General features: G+C 33.8%; 1 protein-coding gene across 2 annotated transcripts; it reads left to right on the top strand.

Annotated features, from left to right (window-relative positions):
* Positions 1 to 12,205: 12,205 nt before the first annotated feature.
* JASON (aspartyl/glutamyl-tRNA(Asn/Gln) amidotransferase subunit) lies at positions 12,206 to 16,103 on the top strand. Of its 2 annotated transcripts, none has more exons than XM_068638587.2 (7): positions 12,206 to 12,539; positions 12,758 to 12,806; positions 12,889 to 12,959; positions 13,909 to 14,057; positions 14,600 to 15,365; positions 15,452 to 15,534; positions 15,629 to 16,103. In XM_068638587.2, the coding sequence occupies exons 1-7, from the start codon at positions 12,444 to 12,446 to the stop codon at positions 15,735 to 15,737; spliced, it is 1,323 nt and encodes a 440-aa protein (XP_068494688.1). In that variant the 5' UTR covers positions 12,206 to 12,443; the 3' UTR covers positions 15,738 to 16,103. The 2 variants fall into 2 exon arrangements, with proteins under 2 accessions (XP_068494688.1, XP_068494689.1); XM_068638588.2 differs by having other exon boundaries at positions 12,237 to 12,539; positions 14,600 to 15,327.
* The last annotated feature ends 467 nt before the right edge of the window (positions 16,104 to 16,570 follow it).

Genomic DNA, 16,570 nt, shown 5'->3' with positions numbered 1-16,570 from the left:
TTCTATGTTTCCAAAATTCCTCCTAGTCATTCATTACGGAATGATTCATAAACAGGTGCTTAAGCGAATAGTCTACTAGGAAATGTGAATGTCCTTTCAGATTATGAGGCAAATCGATAGTAGGTGTTGAAGGATGGATGGTGAAATTAATTTTTGGGTCTCATAATCATGACTTGGCGAAGACATTGGTAGGTCATTCGTATGTTGGAAGGTTAATAGTTGATGAAAAGGCTATGGTTGTCGATAAGACAAAGAGTTTAGTAAAGCCAAGAAATATTTTGCTTACCATGAAGGAGCATAATGAGTAGAATGTGACCACCATAAAGCTAGTTTATAATGTCATGAGTCTTCATTGAAGATCACAACAAGGTTACAAAACATAAATGCAGCAATTGATGATGTTACTTGAGCGAGACATGTATGTGCATTGGTGTAGGTTTGAAGAGTTGTCCATTGTCGTGCAAGTTACACCTAGATTCAATGAAACTACTGAATTCCTCTAATATTGTAATATTGATGGATAATACATACAAAACTAAGAGGTACAAGATGTCGTTACTTGAGGTTGTTAGGATTACATCAACGGGGTTGACCTTTTCTGTTGCTTTTTTTTACTAGCAGTTGAAAAGGAAAATAACTTTGTATGAGCCATTGAGAGACTTAAAGGGTTATTATTTAGAGTTGATGCATACCCTAAGGTCGGTGTCAGTGATAGAGATGTAGCTCTAATGAATGCAATAAATGTAGCTCTAATGAATGCAATTAGAGATGTAGCTCTAATTTCATGTTAATTAAAATGGGAAAACAAAATGTAAAATGTTGGTGCATCCAAGAGAGGCACGAGATCAAGTAATCCAAGCTTGGAGATCTATTGTGGATTGTCATATTGTAGAAGCCTTTGAGGATTATGTGCGTGCATTTGAAGTTGTTTGTTCCTCATAACCTATATTTGTTGAATATGTGACGGTACTTGGTTAAGTCCACATAAGGAAAAAATTGTTAAGACGTGGATGGATAAGGTGATGCACTTAGGCAACACAACAAGTAACAGGTATATACTTGATTTTCATGTCTTTGTTTTCCTTTCTATGTTTCAGGCTATGTGTTAGAAACATGATATTTGTTTTCCTTTGTAGCGTTGAGGCAACACATTGGAGTCTAAAGAGAATGTTGCAGTACTCCATGGAGACTTAAGTTATTGTTGGGATTCCAATAGCAAGATGATTACGTTACAACATAATGCAATTAATGTTGAAGATGGTTGTTGCCCCTTCAAGATTGTGTTTGATGAAGACTTATATGTACATTTCATTTGTATTTGCTTTGCTTTAAGTGTGTCTTAGGTAGTGCTTAGAGGTTGTCTAAGAGTGGGCTTTTTGCTGAGTAACTCACCTCATAACCACTGGCCATGTGATAAGAACAAACATAAGTTTTCTTAAACTGTTTTCCACATGTTTTACAAAAAACACGTTTAGTGCATAAAAATAAATCTGTTCTTTTCTAAATAAACAGATTCATTTTTACACTGATGCCTTGGCTAAGTCTTGTGAAAATTAGATTTTGTGCATCATGTATTTTGACTAAGTCTTCTATCTTTCAAAACGACTGAGTTTTAAATAGTTAAACTTTCTCTGTTTTCGTTTTGAAAAATAAATTTGTTCATCTGTAAATGAATAGATTCTTTTTGTCTCTGGTGCCATGTCAAGCTTAAACGATTTTCAGTTTTATCTCAACACCAGAATGGTTGACTAAGTCTCCTCACTTAACAAATTCTCTAACTGTTTTTGAAAATAAATCTGTTCATTTTATTTTCAATCTGTTCATTTCATAACAGCTTTAACTGTTTTTTAAAGTTCTGTTATAAGTTGGTTTTCTTTAAAATGCAAACTTGTTTATGAGTTTAATAGTCGTTCATACATTTGCAAAAACAAGTTTTGAGCAGAGAATTAAGAGTTTACAAAGGATAGCATTTGTTCTTCAAAGATTTCAAAAAATCAAAAAGTGCTTGTTCTTGGTTTGGTTCCAAAAGCTTGGTGTGAGGTGCAGCTACTGTTCTAGCAATCTTGCCTACTGGTTTAAGGCAGATCTTTGTATCCTCAATCAGGTGTAGTTGTTTCACTTCTCATTTCTTGTAATAGTTTGGTTGAACACTCTTCTTGATAGGTTTTCTTGGAGAGTGTGTGTGAGCTGAAATAGGTTTTTTTCAGCAAGAGTACCTAAGTTCTTGTAGGTTTCAAGAACAGTGGGAATTGTACTTGGTTGTACTGTGTTTTAGTGATTTCCACCTGGTTTTGGTGAAGACTAGATGTAACTCAGTTGAGTGAACCAGTATAACTGCTTGTGTTCATTCACTCTCACTCTCTGCAATTTCGTTTCTGCATAATTGATAAAACAGCAAAGAAATAAATCTGTTCAATTGAAAATAAATCTGTTCTTTCTGGGCACTGTGCATACTGTTTTTAATTTCTGAAAAAGTTGTTTGATTCTGATAAGAACATATAAAATCTGCTAAAAGCCACTGGAACAGATTGACTGTGATAGGTTGCTCAAGAAATTGTCAAAGCTATTAATTGAACCTTAAACAATTGCTTAAAAATTGAAGCTTGCTATTCTGTGATTCATTGTTCTTAATTTCTGGAAAACTGTTTGATATCAAGAAGAACACTCACAGTTTGTTAAAAGCCACTGGAACAGGTTGATTGTAAAGGTTACTCAATTAATTGGCATGCTATCAATTGAACCTTAATCACTTGCTTGAAATTGAAGTTTGCTGTTTTGTGGTTCACTGGTTTTCGTTCTAATATCAGTGTGTGTGCATCTGGAAAATCTATCTGCATAATCTTGTGATTAACCTTGCTGTATAAACGATTTTCAAACAAAAACAGTGCTGAAATAAATCTGTTCATTTTCACATAAATCGATTTATTTTCTGTAAACTGTGTTAAACACTGTTTCTGCGAGAAAGTTTTAAAAGGTCAATTCACCCCCCCTCTTGAACTTTGACACTATTAAACCCAACAATTAAAGCTTCATTTTAAAAGAGTCTTCATGTGGTGGGACATTTTTTTAACGTCACAACATACAAAAAATTGGTTGGCCTTGTGTCTAAATATGCTTTACAACATATTGTCGTAAAGATTGATAAAGTTAAATATGTTGGCTTTGATAAAGATCATTATGGATGTACCTTTAGATGTACTCACGGTCTTACTTGTGTTTATGAGTTGACTTTCTTTGGTGTGGGTAGTATGCCACTTCAATCGGTGTATGTCAATTGGACTCAATTAAGTTTTTTAGATATTGTAAGTGATGATTGCGCATCAGAGTTATCAATCGAGAAGGATTTCGATGTCATCATGAAGTGCTTAAATAGGTTGACATTGCTACTAAGGTTAACATAAAAATAAATTGCACAAAATTGTATTTCCAGATAAGACATTTATATGTGCACCACTGGATAAGGTCAAAACGAAGGGTGCTCAAAAGAATCATCCTACTAAATTTATGAGATCAACTAAGCGAATCCCTTCTCTTTTCGAACATGTAGATGTCCTACATTCATATCATGATAGTTGTTCAACTAAGAAATCTAGTGAGGGATACATCCATCAAATTGCTTCAACAAAATAAATTCCTTTGCTATATCAATTCCTAGTATGGTTCCAACCATACATTGTTGATGTCGTTGATGTTAAGGCTTAAGGTCATTGTGGATACCATGTTATTGCTACCCTATTGGGTTGATTTGTTTGATGGTGATTGCTAGATATCTCATTCATGTAATGGGCTTAACCCATATGTTTCTTTTTCTATATAAACATAACCTTATGTGTTCAATATACACAAGGAATTTACCCTACTCTTCCTTTTTTTCTTTAATATGGTATCTAGAGCATAAGGTTAGGGTTTAGAGTTCAATTTTTATTGGTGAACCCACTATTCACTGGAAATTTCCAGCCACCACCCCATTGTCTCACCGGAGCTGCCACTACCTCGCCGGAGCCGCCGCCAGAATCTCGCCGGAGACGCCGCCGAAATCTCGTCGGAGCCTCCGCTGGAGACGCTGCCAGAATCGCTGCCGTCAATTCACCGGTGACTGGATTTGTCCTTATCTTCTATGGCTTCTTCCGCTTTCGCTACCACTATGGCTTCTTCCGTTGCCACTACCACTGTGGCTTCTTCCGCAATTATTATGCCGGATCCATCTATTTATACTAATTACATCAATATTCATATTTCCATTGACAAATTGGATGGAAGCAATTATGACACTTGGGCATCAGATATTAAATTATGGCTTAAGAGTCAAGGTTATGTTGATCATCTTACTCATCATACTGTTGCTGAAAATGAGGTTTCTCATTGGTTGAAAATTGATGCTCAATTATGCATTGTTATCAAATCGACCATTCACTCATCTTTAAAACAAATTTTTTGTACCTATGAGACATGTGTAGAAGTTTGGGAACAAGCAAAATTATTATACTCCAATGATACTCAACGTCTTTATGGTGTGTGTCAAAATCTTCTCACAATTGTTGCTCCCAAATGTCTTGATGGTACAATGGCAGAATATATGGGTAAACTTCATGCTCTTCTTCATGATTTTAATGAGTTATTACCTCTTACACCTACTCCTTCTCAAGAACTAGAACAAAGATCCAAGTTCTTCATGTTATTGGGTTTACATGGCCTTCTTGATGATTATTCTCACGTTCGTGATCAAATTTTGGGATCTCCTAATGGCTACCCTTTTGCGTGTGCCAGGTAAACACACCACTGATATAACGTCTCATGTTGATGACTCTTCTGCTTAGTCTCTCAGCATAATGATTGTACTCGCCCTCACAAGACGGGCAAAGGGCGTCACTGTTGAATCAAGTGGTGTTCAAGCTTTGAAGAATCCAAACCCTTTGAAGGATGTTGAAGGCTTGGCTGTGCTTGCTGTTGCTAAGTTGTCTTAGTTAGGATTTGGGGTAGTTTGAGTTTTGTAATCCACTCTAGATTGAATCCAAAGCATAGGCATTCTCAATCTTTTAAAAGAAAAGTGTTTTTCAAACTAAGTGAAAAACAACCGATTGTTTTGTCGAAACAACCGATTGTTTTATACTTAGATGTTTTTAGAAAAGATTGAAAAATGTTTTTTAAATGGTTGAACTGTTAAAACCAAAACAACTGATTGATTCGAGGAAACAACCGATTGTTTGTTTTGGTACCATAACAGAAAAACTGTTTTAGCTTTGACTGAGCTTTAAATGTTTTAACTGTTTACGCTCCAATCTTTAATGCTTTGACCAATTTTTTAAATGCAATGAATAAGTTTGTTAAGATTTGATAACAAACAATATCTTTGAATATATTCAGAAAAACAGATTTGAGTAATAAGATTTTGAACAAAAAGTTGAGTTTTTCAAAGAGTTGAGATTGCTTAGCGATTGAGATTGATCAAAGAGTGTGAGATAGGATTTCTGTTTGTATTGATTTCATATTTGCTTCTGTAACAAGTGTAATTCTTGTATTCTGTTGAACAAAGTTTATTTGTGTGTTTTGCTGAGAAGTGTTGTGTGTTCTTGAGGGGATCAAGATCAGCATTCTTAGTGTTGGTGTGTTGGCCAAGAGAAGTGTGTGTCTTGAGGGGATCAAGGTCACTTTCTTGGTTGTGGTGTAAGTGATCTAGGTTTGATTGCTTAGTGGAATTCCTCAGTGGTTTCTGAGAAGACTGGATGTAGCTCTGGGTTTAGAGTGAACCAGTATAAACATCTGTGTGCATTCTCTCTATCCCTAACTCTTTAAATTCAGTTTTGATATTTGTTTACTGGTATAAACAACCGATTGTTTTTGCGAAACAACCGATTGTTTTACTGGTGCTGTGCTTTTAGCTTTGTGTTTTGAAAAACTGATTTCTCAATCAAGGTATTCTCGAAGTAATTTCATTCAAGGCTTAAAAGTTTGCGAAAATCCCTCTTAAACAATTCACCCCCCCCCCTCTCGTTTAAGGCCATATATTCTAACAGTCACAAGTGTGACCATTGTGGCAAACTTGGCCACAAAATGACAGATGTTATGCCTTACATGGTCATCCTCCTAGATCTGTTGTGGTTGCTCAAATTGCCCCTGTGCAACCTTCTACCATGGACCATACTTCAATTGATACCCCAGGCCAGCCTGCTATTTTCAATGAATTTCTTAAATGGTATGAGGATCGTCAGAATCCTAATTCCATGGCTTCTGTTGCACATTCAGGTACATCTTTTGTTGACCTCACTCACTCCACTTCCCTTGACCCTTGGGTTCTAGATTCAAGTGCCACTGATCACATTACTGGTAATAAATCTTTTTTCTCTTCGCTATCTACTACGGGTTATTTACCTTCGGTTACCATGGCCAATGGATATAGGGTACCATCATTAGATATCTCATATTCATGTAATGGGCTTAGCCCATATGTTTCTTTTCCTATATAAACATAACCCTATGTCTTCAATATACACAAGGGATTAACCCTATTCTTCCTTCGAGCCTATCCTAGTGAGTGTTTGTGTTGGGCCTATCGTGCCACCCGCTATCGGGCCACTATCGGATCACCCATAATATATAGTCCCACGCACGAGTTGGCAGTCTCGGCGTGAGGGGTGTGTGTTGGAGATCCCACATCGACTAGAGATTAGAGCCTTTCATAGTATATAAGTGGGTGCAAACCTCATCTCATTGAGCCGGTTTTATGGGGTTGAGTTAGGCTTAAAGTCCACTAAGTAATAGTGATGAACGATTCGAATCTTTGAAAAACTCACTTCTTATTGACTGCATGTCAATGGTACCAACCAATTACACCATTTGTTGTGCCTTATTTATCAAGTAATCTTTAAATTATTTAACTTAATTTATTGATTGGACTTGCTGGTAGGAACAAATAAGTAAATGACAATTCTAGTTATGGGATATGTTATTCCAGTTATGGTTCCACCCATGCATATCCCCCTATCAGCCTCAAAATCTATAAAAAAAACCCTAGGAACATAACACTGACAAAAGTAGCACTATTGTCGACGAAGATGGTGCAACCAACAAGGTGGAACACATACGCTTTGGCAACAACAATACATACACCTTTCTTAACCAACTTAGATGCACATGGCCACCCTAGCTCTGCCTTGCCTCTTCAGCTGCAACTCCACCATCAACACAGAGGGACTCTACCAACAAGTTCATAGCCCTAATTGCATCTAATATCTGTTGGGTATAAATTGACCAACAATGGGGAGATGCAACAAATTTGACACATTATCCAATGTGATGGTCGTCTCCCCAATAGGTAGATGAAATGTATTAGTGTATGCATGCCACCTCTCTACAAATGCACACAACAATCCTCTGTCTATGGTCTCATAACTTGCATGTGTAAGACCACCTAAGCCCGACAACTGTATTGCAGCATCTATGTGCTCTTGTGGTGCTCCTAGCTTGTTGACCTTTCTCCCATGAGAAACAACTTTAAGTTCACCATGATCCTACAATAACCAATGAATACCTTTTCAGAAATTTAGTACAATATATAAAACAATCAATTACTCTATCGTATAACACCATCATTACTTACCACACCATTGCATAATTTTCTCGCCACATGCTCTTCAAAACTAACCAACGATGACTTATTAGCTGACCTTCCAGGATAGCCTTCATCCTCCACATCAAGTTTTTCATTTCGTACATTATCTTCAACTGGATCATTTCCCACAATATTACTAGGACCACCACGCTTTCTTCTTACTGATGCAATTGATCGCACACGGTCCATCTTAGAAATCATCATCCTTTAGTTCTCACCATCTTCATGTGCATTCACATAATTACCATTATTACACATAACCATCAACCACTGCATTGAATTTTTTTTCCATATAACAAATACACCATTCTAGATTACAACATCTGGAAGGCAACCCACTATTACATACCAGATCATAATATCCATAAGTATTCCAGCACAAAAAATTCATAAGAACAAAAACCTACAACTCACCTTTATTCTCCAACCAATTGCCTAAAAAAAAAACACCAAACAACGATTGCTAGCATCGCTACCACCACAAACAACAAACACCAAACTCTGTGCACTCCAGAAAACACCAAACGAACCCCACCATCGCAGAACCACCAAAACACACCCAATAAAACACTCGTACCCTAAAACCACTCATGAGACTCACCCACAGTCACCATTGCATAGAAGCCTCACACACTCAAGTTGCCAACCCTAAATTTTATTTAAAAATCATTAAGGGCAATTTCGTAAACTCATTTGAACCATCAGATGCAAGTTCACAATGATAAGGTGTAAAGAGAATTAGCCCATAGTAGAATACGTTTTTATAGGCCTTGTATTAAACTAACTAGTGTAAAATAATTGGGCCTCGTATTTTTTCCAATTAGTCTACGGTGTTGAGCTTATATTAAGGTGTTGAGTAAATTAGGGTTAAATTAAGGTTAAATTAGGGTTTCCTAAGTCTAGCTAAGGTTTCATTTGGGATTTCAAAGGCTCAATAGAAACCCTAGTTGATTCTAAGGTAAAAGAAGAAACATGCTTATTACATTTTGAGCACATGCTCAAATATATAAAGCATGAGTCAACAAGTGTCACTTAATCTACTCTATTGATAAGTGTCATTTTCATATTAAAAGACAGACACTTATGAGTATTTATTGATAAAATAAGTATAATTTAACCTCTAATTTATGAATTTAAATATGTTTACATATTTTGTGATTATAATATGAATAAGAATGATTTCTTCCTAAATTTGTGTTAATCTCAGGATTGTAGGGGAAAATGGAGATGAAAGGGCTAAAGGAGAATAGAAAAGATGAAAAGGGAAAGTTTGAATGCTCAAAACTCGCCCAAAAACTCGCCTAAGGTAGATCACTCTAGAGGAACTCGCCCAATCGAGCCCAATCACGCTCAGGCAAGATCACTCCAGAGAAGTTGGACTTTTTTTTCGTCAAACTCGCCCAACCACACCTAGGCGAGAAGTCACTTAGCCCAAACAAAACTAGGTTAAATATGAGGCATAAGGCATAACCCTAAACATGATTAAGAGAATAAAAGGTGATAGAAAACCCTGGAGGAGACAACTATCAAAGAGAAACATCCTCGATCTTCTTTTCTTTCTTTCCATGCTTGTAATGGCCAACATGACTGGCTAATTCTACCCTTCAGAATTGTGAGTAATATGTTCAAACTCTATGTATTGAGGTGATATTTAAATATAATATTTTGTTTTTGATTGATGATTGGTATTGTCATTTTATTCTTAATGTTTTATTTTGTTCTTGATTGATGATTGATATTGTCATTTTATTTTTAATGTTTGTTTTATCATGATTTTGATCCTTAAATTTGACGGAAAAGTACTTATAAGCATCTGACCTAAATGATAATGCGTAACATATTTGAATGTTGGGAATGAGTTTGAAATGTTAATTGGTATAAACATTTGCTAGTAAGGATAAGGAGTTTTTATAAATATGCGAAGAATCAATATTTAGAAGACTCATTACTTTTAAAGGATTTTGAATTCAAATTGAATTCAAATTTCTCACCATTTACCTTTTCACATGGTCGAACTTAGAGCTTATAAATATGAGTGTCCATCACTTATATTCTCACTCTTAAATGAGTATTGAAATGTTTTGTCATCTACTTATTCTCAAATCCTCTCTAGATTAGTGTTCAACTTCTCCTCCACCAAATCCAAATCTCCAAACAAACTTTCGCAACTCTCATCTCCATTCCTTCCCTTCAAGATCAACATTGAAGAAGAAAGAGTATATATTATGTTTGTGCATATATGCCCACGGTTAGAAATAGTCTAGTGTAATAAACATGTTCTATTATTCATTTAATTAGGAGTTAGTTATATTTATTATTTATAGTTTTTCAAATCATTAGTTTTAAAATGTTATTATAATTATTTGTCTGTGTCCTACACATTTTTAATTTGTTCATTCAGTTGTTTTTTCTTCTATTTATGTGTAGTGATTATTCTCTTTGTTATTTTTTTTTATATGTGATTACCAAAATTTTTTTTATCTCAATTTTGTTTTTTACTAATGTAATAAACCTGTTATATTATTCATTTAATTAGGAGTTATTTATATTTATTAGTTATATTTTTCAAATCTTTTGTTTTAGAATGTTATTATAATTACCTGTTTATGTCCTACACATTTTTAATTTGTTGATACTATTTATTGTTTCAGACTCATTTATTTATAGATAAGTTGTTTTTTCTTCTATTTATGTTATTCTCTTTGTTATCTTTTTTATATATATGTGATTACAAAAAAGTTGCTTATCTCAATTTTATTATTTACTAATGTATTATAAAATTAAAAGATGATAAACAGAGTCACACATTATATTTTAAATAAAATCTATGCATAGGTGTTACCAAATAATATAATTTTATTAAAATTTACAAATAATATAAATATTTGTTAATATGTTTTTATGAAAACAAAAGGTTACAATGTTTGAAATGAATAAATTGAACAAAATCCAAATTATCATGTATAAGATAGTGAGATTTTAATTTGGATTCTCCAAAAAGAGTAATAATTTTTTACTTTTAGTAACGATTTGCAAAATCATATTTTTAATTAGTTGATAGTAGAAAAATATTTATATTATATATTATATTATATCAAAATTAAGCACTAAAATATAATCATTAAATAAAACATAATTTTAGAGACTAAAAATAATTAATCATTATATTGATCACATTAGATATTATTTTAGACACTAAAGAAATTATTGGTATTTAAAGTAATTTTTATTATTAATAAAGTTCATAAATTAGTTTCTAGATTTGAATGTAATTAACTACAAAGGTTTTAACTACCAATCAATTTAAATTTTAAAGTTGATAGTTAATTAAATATTAATTTTAAAAATTAGTTTATATTTTTATTAATAATAAAAATTATTTTAAATACTAATAATTATTTTAATGTCTAACATAATATTTAATTTAGTTAATATAATATAATTATTTTTAGTACATAAAATTAATTTTTATTTAATAATTTTTTTAGTGAAAGTAATACTTTTGGATACATTGGTAACGAGTGTTTAAACATAATTAAGAGAGCCTCGTTATTTACTCACCCACTAATATAAACATTTTAAACAACAATCTCTATATTTCATAGTAAAAATATTGAAGACAATTTAAACAAGATAATCCAAAAGTTAAACAACTAGTTACTTGAAAATTTTAATTTTTCAATATTGTTATAAATTAATTGCTAATAATTATTTATTATTAATTTTATTTATTTAAGCAATGTTTTGATATGTCTAATAGTCCTATCACTTAGGAGTTGAAATAAATGACAATTTAAATATATTTTTCTTTCTTATGAGACGTCTTTAAGAACAAAATTGTGATGAAACTCTAAATTTTAAAGTGAACATTTAAGATTGATCATAGTGATACTATTTCAACGAAGTTGAGGTCCAAACAACATTTGTATTTGTTTTATAACAAGTTATTGATAATTTTTGTATTGATTCACCTAATAATATCATCTTATCGAATTTGAATGATGTTAACGAATTTAAAGTGAAAAAATAATAATTACGAGGATAAATAAAAAAAATATATCCAGGAAGGATTTTTGATGTATTAATACTTTCATACCAATATTATTGATTATCCAATAACAAAATTATTCTTTTAAAAACTAAAAGTTTATAAATTTTCTGTTTATAAATAAGAATAAAAAGAGTATTGGCCAACTTTCTTAATCAATGAAGAAGTTGATTAAATTATTGACAACTTTTTTTTGGGTAAAATAATTTACTATTAATTCCAGATGAATATTAAATTTTATTATTTTAACCAATAATTATAAATTTCATTTTACCCTTAAAATTACGTTACTAGAAACCGTAAATAGCTAAATCTACCTGAGAGATTCCATGTTGATTAAAATGATTACAATTTCCATTCAAAGAACATTCTTATTTAATACAAGACACCAAAACCACAAACATTCATCACTCCCCTTGCTTGTCCCACCCGCCACGCCACGTGTTCCCATATGCAAGCGAGTTTCCGCCACGCCAGAAGCCTCAGCGCGTGGATCACACAGTGCACGCGTTCATTCATTCCTTCCCCCCTTCGTTAGTTCAAATTTCAAAATCGACTTCGCACTCGCACCTCACTCCACACTTCTTGCACACACTCTCTCTCACATTTATTCAGAAATTGAAAAAGTGAAAATAAAATAAAATAAAAAATAATGAGAATAAAAATGTAACGTTACCTTACCTGCTCCGATTCCTCTTCAATACACGCTCTGGGTAGTGTTGCTGCTGCTGTTGTTTAGGTTCGACACCGAGGTTCGTTCTCCGATCCTTCTCCCGAACCTCCGCAATGGGGTGCTTCTTCGCTTGCTTCAGAGCGCGCGACTCCGCCACCGCAACAACCACCACAGTGCCTTCTTCTCGTTCCGGCAAACACAAACCCGACGTAACTAACCACTGTTCACTACTGTTTTCTGTAATTTTGTAATTTTTTGTTTTGATTTCGATTTTCTGCTGCTTTGTTCGCTTTGCAGAAGCAAAACTCAAACGTCGTTGAGTAATTCATCTGATGTTGTGAGAGTTTAGTGTAGTTTTAGTTATAATTTGTTGTTGTTGTTGTTTTCACTATGTGAGGTGTGATTTTGATTTTGCTGTGTCTAACAGGATGTTGTGGTCTCTCGAAATCGGTTATCCACTTTGTTTCTGTCTGAAGGTGAATTTTTAATTTTTTTGTTGTTATTTTTTTTTTCTGTTCTGAATGAGTTTGCTAATTTTGTGATTTTTATTTTGAGAAGAGAGAGAAGACTCTGATGTGCGTGATGGCGTGAAGGATTTTGATGTGCGATCTCAGAAAGGTGGCACTGAGGTGTGTTTCTTTCGTTAGTGTTAATATAACTGTGGTTGTTTGTTGTGTGATTATGAGTTTGCTAGTTTTGTTTGTTCTTTTTTGAAATTTGGAGTTTTCTAGTGTTTGGGCATCTTGTTCATGTTTGTGAGGAAAAAGGGACGTGTTTGATTTTGTTTCAGTTTACAATGTTTTTATAGAGGTTTTAATATGGTTCATTGGGTTGTTGATGCCACAAAGTGAACTTGAAGGAATCTGTAGTTTTAGTTTGAAGTGAAATGAGGTTTAACATTGATTTCAGTATAGTTATGTTTGTGGTAGGCAGTGCCAGCTCTAACTTGTGGAATAGCCTGAAATGCTTTGACATAGTTTAATGGTTAGTGTGTCACTGCTAGTCACCATGGCATTTGGGCTAGCATTGGTTTTGCAATATTTATTTCTTCCTCAAGATTCCCATAGTAAGGTGACTTATAGAAAACCTTCTTATGGTCTCAATATTTTACTATATGAATTAGTACTTTTGAACCTTTAGTCATGTCTAATTATATACAATGAAAAAAAAATTGTGGTCGCACACCCTGAGCTTTACTGTTCTTCTATGTTGTTACTGTTTTTTAGTGCCTTTTCTACTTTTGAGGATATGTTTTCTATAAACCAAAATGAATTTATTCAATGAAAAATTAGTGGATATTGTTGTGTTTGTTTCCACTGTCTCATTCTCTGGTCAATGTTGCTGGTGGAAAAAATAATAGTCTTGATAGAATTTTACTTTCTGAATTCTTATTAGTTAAATTCTGTTTATTTTGAGTGAACTGTGTTTTCATTATACAAGATTTCGGTAAAAATACTTTTTTGAAACTGTAAGTTACTTTTATATTTTGTTAAGTTGTTGATTCGTACATTAGATAGGTGTATTTTTATATATGCTTTGTAAAATTTGTTTATATGATTGGATCAACTTGTTCTGCAGGCCAAGTTTCTCAAAGCTGGCGGTACTTCGGCTAGGATCCCTTTTGAGAAAGTCCACCATGGGAGTCCACCTTTCAATCCCTCAACTCCTATAAAATGTTGCGAGGAAGGGGGGAAGAGAACTGATTATTTTGAGCAAACACCAAGCAGGTTATTGTGTCTTTGTATTGAATTTTTTTCATGCCAATATTGAATAACAATGAATGTTGGCAAGTAATGTTTTAGTCGTGTCATAGTGGATATTCTGTTCCTGACTCTTAAGCTGACTCTTAAGGCAATGGAAAACAACTGTAGCTCATAACCATTAAGACATATAAATTTATCAGTTAATAAGGGTCTTTCAAAAAAATGATGAAATTGATTCTCATTTTTTTCCTTTTAGACTTTTTTTAATGGGTGTGAGCAAGTAACATTTTAGTCAATTTCATGGGAGGTGGATATTCTGTTCCTCGCTCTTAGAACAATGGGAAGGCCTCCTTCGTTAACAGATGCTGCAGGCCATTATTATTAAACGGTCTTAAGAAATTTGTTCTTTAATAAGAGTTCCTATAAAATATGATGAACTCTCATTTTTTCTTAGATTTCTTTCAACGAATTTTTTTTTGAGATTTTCACTGAATGTTCACGTGTTGTGGGTCATACCTGAAAATTACATAGAACCTTACTGTATGTTAATTTCGTTTAATTTACAGCTGTATCTCCAATGCACAAAGCAGTCAATGTGCTTCTCTTGATTCTACGGAAGGAATTAGGACACGGAATCATCAGAGTTTGGATAAGAATGAAAATACAGCTTCTGTTTCACCTTGGCCATCAATCACATATACTAAGAGGAACAAGTCTGTACGTTTTAAATGTGATGCTGACTTGTCGTCCTGTGATTTGTCTGATTGTGGCGGACGACATATGAAGAAAACAGATTCCCCAAACAATGAGAGTGCCTATAAACCTTCACCTTATCCCACCCCAATGAAGCTATCTGAAGAGATGCAAACTCCTGGAACTGTTTACCCTACAACAAAAGAAGACTTTCCAAATGTTAGGCCTCGACTTAGGTCCCAGTTTGTGTATCCAATCAACAACCCTGATGATAATGTCTCTCACGAGATACTTGAGGAAGATGGTCATACCCAAGATTCAAGGAAGCTGAGTGAATCAGTTCAACATTCTGAAATTACAGCTTCAACGTCTGATAAAGGTTCAAAGAACATTTCTTGTGAAGATGAATGTAAGGTGGAGGAAAGCTTATCTTCCTGGTTGAAGCCTGCGGCTGTCATTCTGGAAGAGAGAAACAGGAGAATGCAGATTGCTTATAATCATGTGCGAAAATCACCTGTCGATAGGCCTATCATTGGGATGGTTGCAGCTCATTGGAACGAGAATGAGGATTCTCAAGTTCCTCCTCCTAAATGGTGGGATGGTAATGGCATACCAAATTCAACCAATAAGTATCAAGAAGTATGAGTTGTAATCATTATTTCCAAAGCAAAAATTTTTATTCTCTCAATATTGCCTGCATCTAATGTTTGCTGATTGTTTTTCAGGATCAGAAAGTGAATTGGCATGCAACGCCATTTGAAGAGAGGTTGGAAAAGGCATTATCTGAGGAGAGTGTCATCTCTCAAAGGTATGCAATCCTATTTAAAGTCGGCTTGTTATTTTCTTTTAAATAATTATAATTTATAACATCCTTCCTATCAATTTCTTGTTTTGATTCACAGGAAGGATGCATGTGGAAAATCAATTCCTTTTGACGAGAACGAAGAAAGTGATACTGCACTATCTCAGCTGCAATCCTCAACTCATCCGCAGTCTGTGGTGTCATTCTGATGTGTCTATTGTCCATACCTGCTCTATTTGTCTGGTTTAAAGAGATATTGTGGCAATCGTGGAAACTAAGTCTGAATCCACCTCGTTCAACATGGTGATTGGTTGGAACAAACAGTGGATTATTCAAATTTTGTGGTAATATAGAACTATCAAGCTGTGAGTCACACAACTTGTATTGTATATATAAGCAATGGGAATTATTGCGCAAAATATTGGGTATTGGGAGTTTAGTAATGAACTATTTTTGGTTAAAAATTGAAGTAGTTCAGCGTTGAGGATTACTTGAACTGAATTTCTGGACAGGAGCTCTTGGATCGTGAATATTTTTGATCATTTATAAACAATGATAAATGTTAAAAATTTAAATAGACTTTGTGCATATAAATAAAGAAGAAAATTAATGAGAATGATAAATAAACAATGTAAGTGGTCATTTGACAATGTTATAGGATGGTTCTTTATGAGAGAATACATGGAGCATTAACTTGTTATGACTACATGTCATTGAGCTTAATGTGGAGAAATTGCATAACAGAAAGTTATTATATTGTTCCCCTCAGTATATCAGAGTTCCTAACACCATGATTTTTATATTTTCAGTTTCTTGTCTTTGTGGTCTACCACAATCAAGAACTTATGACGACCAAGAGAAACCTTAGTGATTTCAATGGTGAACTTAATGTGCCTCCATTGTTTCCTTCTCCATCAGGAGTTTCTATATAAATAAAAGCTGAATATTTGTCTTCACTTCTTTAGCATTCTTGAGGAGCTTGAGATGGTGAGATTAAATTAAACCACAACAAAGATCCAAAAACGAGTCAAAGTAAAGAAGA

The sequence above is a fragment of the Phaseolus vulgaris genome, chromosome 6, assembly GCF_051622355.1.
Source record: "Phaseolus vulgaris cultivar YP4 chromosome 6, ASM5162235v1, whole genome shotgun sequence".
In the NCBI taxonomy this organism is placed as follows: Eukaryota; Viridiplantae; Streptophyta; class Magnoliopsida; order Fabales; family Fabaceae; genus Phaseolus; species Phaseolus vulgaris.
The sequence above is the reverse complement of the archived record's forward strand: the minus strand, read 5'-3'. Positions and strand labels throughout refer to the sequence as shown.

What these genes read in the sequence shown, in the direction of transcription:
- JASON (XM_068638587.2), top strand. Translation starts at nt 12,444, where the DNA reads ATGGGGTGCTTCTTCGCTTGCTTCAGAGCGCGCGACTCCGCCACCGCA. An exon ending in CCGGCAAACACAAACCCGAC is followed by an intron (nt 12,540 to 12,757) that starts GTAACTAACCAC and finishes TGTGTCTAACAG; the next exon opens with GATGTTGTGGTCTCTCGAAA. An exon ending in CACTTTGTTTCTGTCTGAAG is followed by an intron (nt 12,807 to 12,888) that starts GTGAATTTTTAA and finishes TATTTTGAGAAG; the next exon opens with AGAGAGAAGACTCTGATGTG.